We start from the raw sequence: 13,001 nt of genomic DNA on the forward strand, positions 1-13,001 counted from the left end.
AAGGCTTGATTCTTCATTGCTGCACCTGTTGTGGTCAACGATGGCGCTAAGTTCAAAGTTGACCTGCGGAGGACAGTGATTGTCAAGCGGCGAGTGGCGGTGCGGAAGCGGTGATGACAGGTGGAATATGTAATGGAGGTTTGCGCCCGGCGATGGGCACTCTACTCGAATTACGCGGGGCGGTGACTCAGCGCTTTCGGTCGAGCGTGGAATAATCAATCATCGCATCGCCGAAGATACCGATGCCTTCGACTTATCCCCCGATTGCTAATCCGCGACGGTAGCTCGGCCGCGCATGGACTTCGATGAAGTTTCGACCCTAGAATTGAGAATTTGCAGGTGTCTAAAATTTGATGAATTTCGTGTTTAAGTGGAAACTACTAAGTAAACTGAACACGAGGATACCCTTGGTTCATGAATTGAACAATTATTGGAGAAGATATGACAAAATTATCTAATCTGCTAAAACCAGTGTGTTTAAATGGGAAATGCTGCCAGATGACGTCACTAGGCGGTGCATTTTCTCACTTTTAAATCTATTTTTATCCTATTTCCCATATCAGAAAAAAATTATACAAAAATACTGTGAAATCAGCTCTTTACACACTTTCAGATGAAGCAATAAAACAATTTGCAAGCAAATGCTCCATTATGATATTCTTAGGTCTTTTAGACCCCCGGATCGCTATAATGGAGAATTTGCACACACAAATTGTATTGCTTCATCTGAGAGTGCCTAGAGCCCCTTCCCCTTTATACTGAGAGTTAAGACAACCCCTCCCCCTCCCTCATGGAGTCACAAACGCTGATAGTTTTTTTCCAATGGGCCTGTTGCATGCAAGAGATACAGCCGCGCGAATAGACTTTTTATAGGTTAAATGACACGAAAATTACGATGGTCACATTAAAAAAGTCTGAAATACACTCCTTACTGCGCAATTTGCGTTGTTAGGAACGCGCTTTTTTCAAATTTCCCGCGTCTGGGGGCAGTTTTCTAATCACCGGAAACGAGCAAACGGCGGGCTCGGTGATTTCCGGAAGATGCCGAGTCGTTGTTGTTGTTGTTGTTGTTATTTTTTCCTTTAGTTTGTTTACAAATCCAACGTGATCTCCTATAGTGGTCCATATACGCTTTATGCGGTAACCAAATCGATCAACTTTTAAATATCCAACGCAATCCTTCTACATTTCATTTCAAGACGTCACGAGCTCCGATTTTTAGGTTATGTTGTCAGTTTTAGTTGACCGGAAATAGCCGCGAGTTGCCGTTAATTGTTTCCGTTAGAAAACTGCCCCCAGACGCGGGAAATTTGAAAAAGCGCGTTCCTAACAACACGAATTGCGCAGTAAGGAGTGTATTTCAGACTTTTTTAATGTGACCATCGTAATTTTCGTGTCATTTAACCTCTAAAAAGTCTATTCGCACGGCTGTATCTCTTGCATGCAACAGGCCCATTCTCAAGGAAAGCGCGTCAATGACGCTTTAATGAATGAAAAAAATTGCAAATCTAACCTTAAAATCACAAAAATGGCGACGTTTTCTCTTTGTGCTGCAAAATCGTCCGTTTGCAGATAGGCGGTCCTGTTCGTTAGCCATCGATATGCGTTTCACGCCGCGCCGACTGGAAAGTGTTTGGCGCAATGCGTGAAGTATCCCTTCAGCCTTTTAGGCGCTAATATGCCTCTCAAACCGTCCGAGCCGACCGTGCTGCGTTTGGCGCAATGCGTGAAGTATTCATTTGGACTTGTAGGCGCTGATATGCACTCCACGCCTACCGAGCCTAGAGTCCCTTTATACTGAGAGTCAAGACAACACACCCTCATGGAGTCACAAACGGGAATAAAGATTACACAAATTGATAGTTTCTCGTAATCTCAGATCGGCTCATTCTCAAATTACTTTCTCCGTTCCTGTGCTCATTCCGTTTGTTCCTCGCCGAATCCGTTATCCCCCGTTCCAATCTAGATTATAATCTTTGCAATTGGTGAAAATGTAAACTTTATTCCCGTTTGTGACACTGTGGAGGCCTAAAATACGAGAACCAATCAGAAATGGATTCGAATTGTCTTAACTCTCAAAATAAAGGGACTCTACGAGTGCCTAATGAGCTGAGTTCGCAGTATTTTTCATAATTTTTTTCTGACATACGGAATTGGAAAATTGATTCAAAAGTGAGAAAATTTGCTGCCTTATGACGTCATCTGGCGGCATTTCCCTCATTATATAGATGAGCCAGAAGTAGGAGACCCTAATTGAATCAGTGAGTTCGAAAACACACCTACTCGGGTTTTTTTCGATTTTCACTTTTTTACGGTTTAGTAACACTTATGGATAGAAGCATCTGCACGCAAAAGGAAATTTCGAAATTGCAATCGGAAGTGCTCGAAACAGCGACGGAAAAAGCGAAAAATCGAAGTATTTCATCAGAAATACCAATTTTTGGCCATTTCAAGGGAAATGGGTGACCATCCGATTTTGCGGTTTTCTTTTTTCGGTTCAGTACATCTTGTACCAACAAGTTATATAAATATTCAAGCGTGTGTATTCAAGCGTTATTCAGGTCGAAAAATATACATTTTTCAGGGCAGACTATGAAAAATCAGTATCTGAAAGTCGGTGAGAACGAAAACACACCAACTCCGAAATTTTTAAACGCTTAATTCTCTGTCATCAAACATGGTGTATCGATTTCAACTTGATGCTTTAAAAAGTCTCTAAGTACTTGTCCCAGGGCACCAAAAAGGTTTTTCTTAGACTAACTTCTTCGCCCGCTGCGCAGTTTTAGGTGTTTCCTGAACATTTTTTTTTTTTCCGAGTTGGTGTGTTTTCGAACTCACTGATTCAATTGCAAAACATGGTCCATACCTACGTAAGATCGGAACGCATATAAAATCAAGGAGGATAAGGAGAAGAAGCAGAAGAAAAAGAACATGGATGTTTTTTTTTTTGTTTTTTTTTTCACGTGAATACTTCAAAGATATCTTCAGGATATGTTTTGGAGGACACAGTTGATACGACAGGAGGGAGTATTATAAAATTCTACTTGGACAATTTTTGAGTGAATCCATTGTTGGGCGCTTCTGGGTGCCAGATGCGCCCTTTCCAGCCGTTCGACTCCCCCGATGTAACATGTACTATACTACATACCGTTTTGCCTTATGGGTAATGACGCCATTCTGGTACACCCGGGAAAATTTGATTTTTTTCTGCATCTGGTATTCGTAAAAGTTTTCGTGAAATGTTTTGCTTTTAAGCATAACAATCTCGCACGGACGTATTACCTGGTTAAACTATTTTGGGGCTTCGTTATGCTTAAATGCCTCATATTCGAGGTTGTAGTTTCAGATTGATTCGAAAAAATCACGAATAGTCACGTGATCTCTTCATTTTAGTGACGTATTACTGTGCTATTTTGTGATTGGTTCATTTTCTCGGCGCAGCATCGTCAAGCGTCAGCTGTTTGCGCAGAGACAATGTTTGCGGCTCTGGGTCAGAGACAAGAGACCCTCCACTGGCCTCCTAGCGACAGGTGGAAGCTTTTACTTTCGGGGTTTCAACAATTCCTTATGGACAATGGGCCTGTTGCAAACTTTTGCTAGAGCAAAACTAAGAGTTGTTTCCTACAGATAATGCCTCAAAAATCACGATGAGCGCATCGGCAAAGTCTGAAATGCACTCATAACTTCACAATCTGCGTAAGAAATTTGCGGTTTTTTGAGCTTCCCGCTTCGAAAACGATACTACGGTACAGGTGAACATTTTGTTAGAGGAGTCGTTCCATTGGCGACAATACTCATCATGGCCGACGCCAGTCCGCCAAAACACGTGTGATGGGACGAGATAACACCTGAACAGGATTAAACCATATAACAATCGGCGTGTTTACGTTCATATTTTCCTCGCCCGCCTTAATTGACCTTGAACTCTCCTCGAATTACGCGAGGAACTGCGCAAGCGTCGGCCATGATGAATATTGCCGACGATGGAGCGACTCCTCTAACAAAATGTTCACCTGTGCAGTAGTATCGTTTTTGAAGCGGGAAGCTCAAAATAACGCAAATTTCTTACGCAGATTGTGAAGTTATGAGTGCATTTCAGACTTTGCCGATGCGCTCATCGTGATTTTTGAGGCATTATCTATAGGAAACAACTCTTCATTCTGCTCTAGCAAAAGTTTGCAACAGGCCCATTATTAGGGAGCAACAGTCATCACCCTAGTTTCGGCTGTTGACTTACCTACATGGTCGATGATGAGCTTCGGATGACGTCATGAGCCAAACAACTTTCCCAAACGTCGGCCATTTTCGGCTTGTTTGCAAAACGAAACTGCCAACACGTTGTTGAACATCAACCATGTAGGTAAGTCAACAGTAGAATGCTGAAGTCCCGAAAGTAAAAGCTTCCACCATGGCCAAGATACTAGTGGAGGGTCTCTTGTCTCTGCTCTGGGTTGAAGGTTTAAGGTTATGTCAGAGAGAATAGAAAGTTAGAGGCCCGACTCGATGCTAGGTAATTGAAACAGATGCGCTCGCAGCGCGCTCGCTGGCAACGTACGCAACTACTATTTTCTATTGTTTTCCAGAGACTAGCGGCGGGTATGTTGCTGCCGGACCACCTTCACGTAGGCAATTTGTTATACATCGTCCGTCCACAATACTCTCGCTTGGCCGTATGAAAACGTTCCTCGCATGCGCAGTGTTAAAGAAGCGCCCTTCAACGCTTTGGCGTTGGAACTGCTTGTTTTTACTTATAGACAATTGTTTAAAATTTTCAAAATTTTTGGGAATAAATTTCCTCCTTCATCACCTCACTTTGATTTTAGTGTGTCTCTATTTTTTCGAATTTGACTTAAAATCACTGTTTATATACATATCGACGGTGAAAGTCGGCAATCGCATAACTCGTTTGCGGTGTCTGAAAATCTCCGCCCGTAAGTCATATTTTTAAAAGAGAACAAATTGACATTATTTCTTGAAGTTTTTGAAGAATTTTCTTCGAACTGAGAAGAAAAATCATGACAGTTTTAACGAATTGCCGTCGAGTAGTTTCCCATTTAAAAAATTAAGTATGACAAGAAGTCTGCGACGTCACAAACCGAGTTACGTGATTGCCGACTTACACCGTCGATATGGTATTATTTCATTTGCGTCAAAAATTTTCATTTTGCCCATTGGATCCTGAATGCTTCATTTATAGACATTCCTGAAAGGAGGAAATCGCGTCCTGATAGTCTTCATAAAAAAAATCTCTGCTATCTTTGTTGGAACTGCCCTCGCTAAATTTCAAATAACCTATTGGATCGGTGCAGTTGGCGCCAGCATAGATCTGGACACAATCAACGAATCCCTGAGCAGATGAAACTTTTTTATCCAATCCCGGACACATGGGTTGACAGCTCTTCTTCACCTGCATCTCGCATCTCTTCCCGCCGAAATCCCTGTGCTCGTAAAATATAACGGTATTGTTTTTAACGCACTCGCCTATCGAGGAAATCGAATCTTGAAGCTCTCCGTATTTGAAGTTATCGTAGGGTTCGCCGTCGCTAAACCTCAAGGTGCCTAAGAACCCCTTGCAATTGGCTTCGCTGTAGACGTTCGCGCATTGCGCGTCGCCTTGGGCAGAGGAAGCTAGCTTCACCAATTCCGGGCACATCGGTTGGCAGCCTTTCACGGGTACGTCACATCTCTTCCCGCGGAAGGATTTATGCTCGTAAAATGAAATGGAGCTGTTGGAACAATCGCTGATAGAGGAAATACTATCTTGGAGGTTTGTGTCTTTGAAATCTGGTTGAGCGAGCCCGGTGAGGTCCAGGATACCCAAAAATCCCTTGCAATTCGGCTCCTTGTACATTCTGGCGCAGCTGACTCCAGTCCCAAATGCGGACGAGGCTCGATTTTCTAGATCTGGACACATCGGCTTGCAACCTCTCGACGGCATCTGAATGTTGCATCTCTTCCCGCGGAAGTTCTTGTGCTCGTAAAATGAGATTGAATAATCTGGCTGTGAAACATGAAATCAATTGCATCAATAGTGGAACGCATATCACTGAAAAAAAAATCTCGGTGTATTTACCACAAAAGGGGTAAAATTACCAAGAATTCAGGGTTCTATTTGATTCCTGATTTTTCTTGGTAAAAGTAACATTTATGTAATTGGTAATTTTATCAAGAATTCTCGGTAATTTTATTGAAGCAGCCCGGCAAATTTACCTTGCCATGGTATTCATAGCGGGCTGAACCGATTATTGTACCGCGTTCCTGTTAATTTTACTGGAACATCTGAGTAATTTTACCGGAAATTGATTACCAATAAAAGCGGTATTCTTACCTGAAAAAAAGTAAAAATACCAGTTGTTAGGTAAGCTTACCAGTCTGTCTTGGTAACATTACCAATATAATTGGTAAAAAAAGTGAGATGGTAAAGTTACCAACGGGCCTTGGTATAAACGCCTAGAATTTTTTTCAGTGTAGTCGTTATGGTTAGTTTGATAGTGACGGTGTGCTACAAAAATAGGTACCTTTGGTCAATATTGTCACAAGCTTCCCAGGATATTGCACCAATATCCGTGCGGCTAATTTTCGGGTCCGGGCTGCAAGTTTGAGACAACATTGCCACAAGATTGGAGATCCAATATTAAAAGCCGGTAATAGCGACTTTGTGCCAAGCTTGGATAAAGTTGAGAATCTAACCGTGTCAAATGATATCTCAATAATCTGACAATATTATACCAATGTCAAATTTCCGATTGGGCAGCATCTCAGTCTTAAACTGAGGTGTTTTTGGTGTATTTTGTTCCTTTACAGTTAAAAAATAACTTACATTTTTACCTAATACCCACCAGTTTTTGCTCCTCAAGAAACAAAATCAAGATCACGTAATAAAGTATAAGGGTTATCCCCAAAACTTGTGGTAGTATCCTAATTTGTTGGATGATATGGACATTTCCAATGATGTTGGTAGTACCGCAACTGAAGTTGCGATAGTATCGTAACATTCGGGTTCGTAACCTAATTTATTGGGGTACTACCACAATTAATCAGGGTATTACCGCAGTTAATTGGAAATGTCCATGTCATCCAACAGTTGGGACAAAAACCCTACCTCTTTTTTTCTTGTGAGTTTTCTAGGTCAAAAGAAGGGTGGTTCTAGTGTACTTTAAGCCACCAAATCACAATATGATTTTACATTATATTAATTATTAACCCTTTAGTTTCCAGACATGTTTCCCCTCCAAATGCACTTTTTACCCTCTTTCAAAAGCAGTGTGAGAAAACTATTTCCAAGAAAAACGTTTCTTCGAAAAACTGAAGGGAACAAGAAAAATTCGAGGTCGTTTTCAGATTCAGTGGCTCAGAATATACTTGACTTGCTCTTGGTAGGAACCACAGAAATCTTTTCTATGTAGTTTCTGCGTAGTTCTTTTCAGTACGCACTTCATCTTTGATAATTATCTTGTACTATTTGAACAGTCATGAAGCACCCTAAACATTTGCTGATTCGTCACAGGAGGCTCAAAGTTGTGTACGTTTCCCAAGTCTAGGGTGCCCCGTATCACATCAGCGAATGTTTGGGGGGGGGGGGGGCTTTGAGACGGTCAAAGTTGGATTTTAAGTGATCAATCACCAAATAAAATATTGTTTTCCGCACCTCTACGCCGATTTAGTGAAACTGAATGGAGATGTTGCATGTGTGAGGAATTTGCGATTTGACTGTTGATTCTTATGTAAAAGTTCGAGAGAAACACGATGACGCCACTGGTTTTCTCTGAAATCATCTCCCAAGTTCAAAAAAACGCTCTCAAGTTGAGGCCGAAATGGAGGGGATATCCCACTTTATCCTGAGAGTCCACGTCTACATCCAAACAAACTCTCCATGCAAAGATCGGGAGCAAATACATCAGCAGGGTTGCCGTGTTTTCAGTTTTTGAGTTCCCAAATATCGTGGCAGCCCTGTCAATATATTTGTTCCCTATTTTTGCATGGAGAGTTGGTCTTGATGTAGAGGTGGACTCTCAGGATAGCGTGGGATATCCATTCCATTTCGGCCTCAACTTGAGAGCTTTTTTTGAGCTTGGTAGTTAATATCAGAGAAAACCAATGGCCACATCGTGTTTCTCGCGAACTTTTACATAAGAATCAACAGTCAAAACGCAAATTCCTCACGCATGCAACATCTCTATTCTGGCGAGAGGGGCTTCATCCCCCCATTTTGAGGGATCAGTAGTTCGAATACGAGAAAGCCAAATCTGGATTTCTCGGTTTAGGATTGGGTTAAAATTGTCCGAACGCTCTGAGTTTGATAGGATACTTTAAAAATCTTGACGGAACCCCAACCTCCATAGTCGTAACACCCATTTTACACCCCAGGGGCGCCAAGGGGGGGGGGCGTGAATTTTGGATTACTTGATGTCTGCTCCCTATTTCGTCACCTTCCAGGCAAATTATCACAAGCGCCATGCGACGTTTAAAAATTTCCGCCGCCATTTTATTTTTTTACTGAGAATTTGTTGGTTGAATCTGTTCGAAAATTTCACTAAATTTTATCGGCAGCACAAAGAAAATTTGGTGTAATTTTCGGACAGCTTTGTTGAATAATTTCTCTGTAAAAAAATATAATGGCGGCGAAAATTTTTAAATGTCGCATGGCGCTTGTGATACTTTGCCTGGAAGGTGACGATTTGTCTTCGCAGTCTCAGACTTCATCTGACTGAAATAACCGGGGAAAAAACCTGGTAGGGTAGTCTAAACACCCTGTACAGTTATACTTACATCGATCGGTTGAGAGCAGTCCCCGACAGAAACAATGGAGTCTTGGCCGGCTGTACCCTGAAAGTTTTTATACGGACCCATGGTTGCGTTCCAGGTGCCCATGTACGTCTGGCAATTTTTCTCGCGAAAAAAATGGACGCAAGCGGCGTTTCCTTGCATGGACGAAGCTTTCCTCTCCATTCCAGGGCACATCGCTTTGCAGCCCTCAACCTGAATTTCACAAGGGGTGCCTTTGAAATCCTTGTCCTTGTAGAGCGTTATTGAATTGGGAGCGCCAGACGACAGCGACAGCACGGTGTGGAGTTTGCATATGATCACAGATATAACTATAAATTGTTCGCAAATTCGGCATATTTGAGGCATTGTGTGTCCTGTAACAAAAACATAGAGTACATAGAGTCGTAATGTAAGTGGAAGAGCTGGCGCCATTTTAAGCATTTTCCATGTCCCGAATTCCGAGACTCCTGTGTGACGCCGGGTCACTTTTTCGATACATAATCGATTGTTTGCGATACACGGGTACCCGGCCATTCGATGACAGCAACAACAACAACAACAGCAACAACAACAAAGGAGATAGGAATTACCACGTATTCCACACCACCATTTTGGATCGAAAATGTATTGAAAAAGCGACCCGAACTCGGCGCCCACCGGGCTCGGAATTCGTCGAGCAGAACATGGCGCCAGCTCTCCCACTTACATTACGACTCCATGTACTCTATGAACAAAAAGGACCTTTAAGGTGATTCGACGGACGCCATTTTTTTGTGTCAGAGCGATGTGTGATACATCGCATCGATTCGTTCCATAATTTCAGCTATTTGTCATTTTTTTCGATTTTTCAGATCGCACTTCTGTTGTCACGAGACTGAAGAATTCATGTACCAAATTTGACAAAGAAATTCAACCCAATTAAGGCGTGGTTTTTTTAGAGGAAAAATATAGCATTCGAGACTGCTATCGAAACTGCACTCGAATGCGATATTTTTCCTCTAAAAATACCACGCCTTTATTACGTTGAATTTCTTTGTCAAATTTGGGACATGAATTCTTCAGTCACATGACAACAGAAGTGCAATCTCAAAATCCGAAAAAAGTACAAGGAGCTGAAATTATGGAACAAATTGATGCGATAAATCGCACGTCGCTCTGACACAAAAAATGGCGTCCGTGGAATCGCCTTAAGTTAAACTCAGAACATTTTGTTGGTGCTAAACGAGTTGAGAGACGAATTTCAAAACATCTTAAGCACCAGTTGAAGAATTTTCTCAGAGATTAGGGGGCTCAGGGGCCTACCTTGGAGGAATTTCCAAAAAAAAACCATCCCGGATCAAATATCCACCCAATAATGGCCCCTTTTCGGAAAGTCGATTCGGCCACGGAATCAAAGTTTAATTTGAGGATCACACGATAACAGAAAACTCAAGAAATTTTAAGATGAGTGTAGGAATAATTTCCAAGCTACCGTGGAGGGAGGAGAGAAGGGTGGAGAATGGGGGGGGGGGGTAAGGGGCCAACATCCTGCCTGAATTTTTAATCATTTTCTTGTTAAATGGATGTGTTGCCATGAGGTTTTAATCGTTGTTTACTTATGTTAAGCATTTCAATTCCTGCGTATTTTTACACGTAAAATTCACATCTAACTTCAACGAGTCAATGACCAGTATTTTTGCTAACACCTTCAACCTTCAGCTGATCACTCAGTTCGTTTCCATTACTCTACGAACTGATTTTCCAAAGAAAATAAATGGAATCCACGTGAGCTCCAGACATGTCGGTGTCGGGTGCATTCATTCATTCTTGAATCGAAATTCAATCCCGAAACACCTTCGATTAGCGGTATGAAATCGCAAAAAATAGATGCCCCTGGTAAAAATTGGCAGTAGAATCTGTGTTTCAAAATACCATAGACCTACAGCCGGCTGTAAGATTTCCAATAGGCGGCAGGCGGGCAGCTAGCGCGAAACGCGCTTTGGTGCCTACAAACCTAACAGGGATACTGCACGCGCTGTGCAATGCGTGAAGTATCCCTGTTAGGTTTGTAGGCGCCAGTGCGTCGCCTTTCCGTTTTGTGTTAGGCTCTAATATTTAATCTGGTGGAGTCAGCGTTATTCAGCTCATGATTTTGAAATGTTTGCACACCCTGTATGGATTGTTCTCATTTTAATTGATGAAAAAAAATACGTATTAAAGGAAAATATAATGTGTGTTTTGTAAATATTAAGGTGGTTCCGTATCAAACTTAATGATTTCCAAAGCACACGAATTTCTACACAATTTCTTATAGCCTATTATAATCGATGGCGAAAAAGCAACAGCCAGGCGATAAAGTGTAAAGCCCGGCGACAGGAACTATAGCCCGGCTGCATAATTTTTTATCGCTTAATTCGTATAGCCCGGCCGTATGATTTTCTCCGCATTCTACAGCCAGCTATATGATTTTCATGCTGGCCTAAAAAAGGCCGAAGTAATTAGATGTTGCCTAATGTCTTCTTATGTTTTATTTATTTTATTTTATTTTATTTTTTTTAAAAAAAAGGAAAGTAATGGCCCGACTTAAACGTTCTATTATAGTAACAACCTACAATGCCTAAAATAATCTAACGCCAGTTAATTTACCGGAACGAGCAAAAACCAAACTTATACTTACCGATTGTGAAAATTGTTCGAAAAATTGACGGTCAATGTCATACATATATACGACAATTTAGAGCCAAATCGAGGTAAACAAAACTCACTGAAGGTCGTAGTCAAGACATTGCCGGAGACCCCCCCCCCCCCCATTGCGTTGACTGCGTTCACGTTTATTAAATGGAAGTATTTCTATCAAACGGCACTATGTGCATTATGACGTGAGCCCTGTTATACACATATTCTTATGGGTCTCAGGGCTCACGTCTTAAAGCACATAGTTCCGTTTGATAGAAATACGTCCAAATAGCCATTCAATTCGTTGCGTTGAAATCTAACGACATCAAACGTGCATTATTCTATTTGCTGAATCTAGAGGATGTCCGGGAAACACCTGAATGTACAAGTAGTTACTCGTCGCTCTTTTTTTGTCTCGTCTCTGTGTGTACAATACTGCCGTGCTACAAGGAAAAAAGCCGTATGAACATTTGAGAGTTGCAAAATTTCCTTCTGGATAAATGAGTATTTTTTAGGAAAGGTATGCATATTTTTCTTTGACATTTCCAGGAACTTTAGGTAAAATTGCGAAAAAAAACTATCCGAAAAATTGAATGAAAAATATTCAGTAATTCACTAGGAAATTCGAGTTTTATCAAAAGAAATTTGACAACGCCTGAGGGCTCATACAGCGTTCTTCCTTAGCATGGCAGAAACACTTTTAACTTGGGAATGGCGTCATGCAAAGTACGCTGTGATGGTGGTGGGAGGGGCTGTCGGTAAATAAGAAGAACTATAAAATTGGGTAATTAATCCTAAGATATCAAACATTGGTCGAAGTTTGAACACTAGGCACTTGATCGAGAGGGTATAATGGCGCGCTTTCCATCCTTCCTTGAACCCATAATCACCTGGAACTCAATAATGGATCACTAGACAAGGTACGAATTGAAGCAATCTAATGACGCACGTTTGACGAAAATAACTTATATTATCTCAAAACAAAGATAATGACACTTTTAATTGGCATCTATCACGAGGCATTTGAATTTTCTGCTCACAGGAAAATACTTGAGTCTATACTAGAATTCCGTCGCGCACTACAACGGTTTTGATAGGCTTTTCAATTGAGCAGTGTTCTTTTCCCACCTTGTGTTGTTCAAAGTGTAAGTAACGTCCAAGCTTAATGTAATGATTATAATAAGAAATAATGTGCTCCATTGCACGTCCGATGATTACGTGCACAATGTTCAAAGTGGTGAAAATGACCCGACGGCAGATATGTACAATTTTACTAATTTTAGTCGAAGAAACCTGCACATTGGGCGATGAATTAAAATAAAACTCTTTTTGTTGCAGAATAAAATTGAAATTTTCCACACGGTTACCATTAGCTATCACTTTATTTTCATTTTTATTTGTCACATTGAGAATTTAAGTTTTTTTTTTTTTTTTTTTTTTTTTACATAATTTTCTTACCTCTAACTACTGACATATGGACGGCGTCGGTCCGCAATCTCATATCTCGTTTGCGGTGTCTGAAAATCTCCGCCTCTATGTTATTTTATAAAGGAGAACAAATGGGCATCATTCCATGAAGT

General features: G+C 41.2%; 1 protein-coding gene across 1 annotated transcript; it reads right to left on the minus strand.

Moving 5' to 3' along the window:
* Positions 1-3,069: 3,069 nt before the first annotated feature.
* LOC140225904 (uncharacterized) lies at positions 3,070-11,552 on the minus strand. Its single transcript, XM_072305911.1, has 3 exons — positions 11,423-11,552; positions 8,770-9,140; positions 3,070-6,001 (listed from the first exon to the last, which is right to left on the minus strand). Exons 2-3 carry the CDS (start codon positions 9,130-9,132, stop codon positions 5,192-5,194), a joined length of 1,173 nt encoding a protein of 390 aa, XP_072162012.1. The 5' UTR covers positions 9,133-9,140; positions 11,423-11,552; the 3' UTR covers positions 3,070-5,191.
* Between the last annotated feature and the right edge of the window lie 1,449 nt (positions 11,553-13,001).

This window comes from Bemisia tabaci, unplaced genomic scaffold (genome assembly GCF_918797505.1).
Source record: "Bemisia tabaci unplaced genomic scaffold, PGI_BMITA_v3".
In the NCBI taxonomy this organism is placed as follows: domain Eukaryota; kingdom Metazoa; phylum Arthropoda; class Insecta; order Hemiptera; family Aleyrodidae; genus Bemisia; species Bemisia tabaci.

Excerpts from the sequence above, each read along its gene's own strand:
- LOC140225904 (XM_072305911.1), bottom strand. The coding sequence starts at position 9,132 with ATGCCTCAAATATGCCGAATTTGCGAACAATTTATAGTTATATCTGTG. Across the intron at positions 6,002-8,769 it reads ACTGCTCTCAACCGATCGAT|CCAGATTATTCAATCTCATT; the intron begins GTAAGTATAACT and ends CATGTTTCACAG.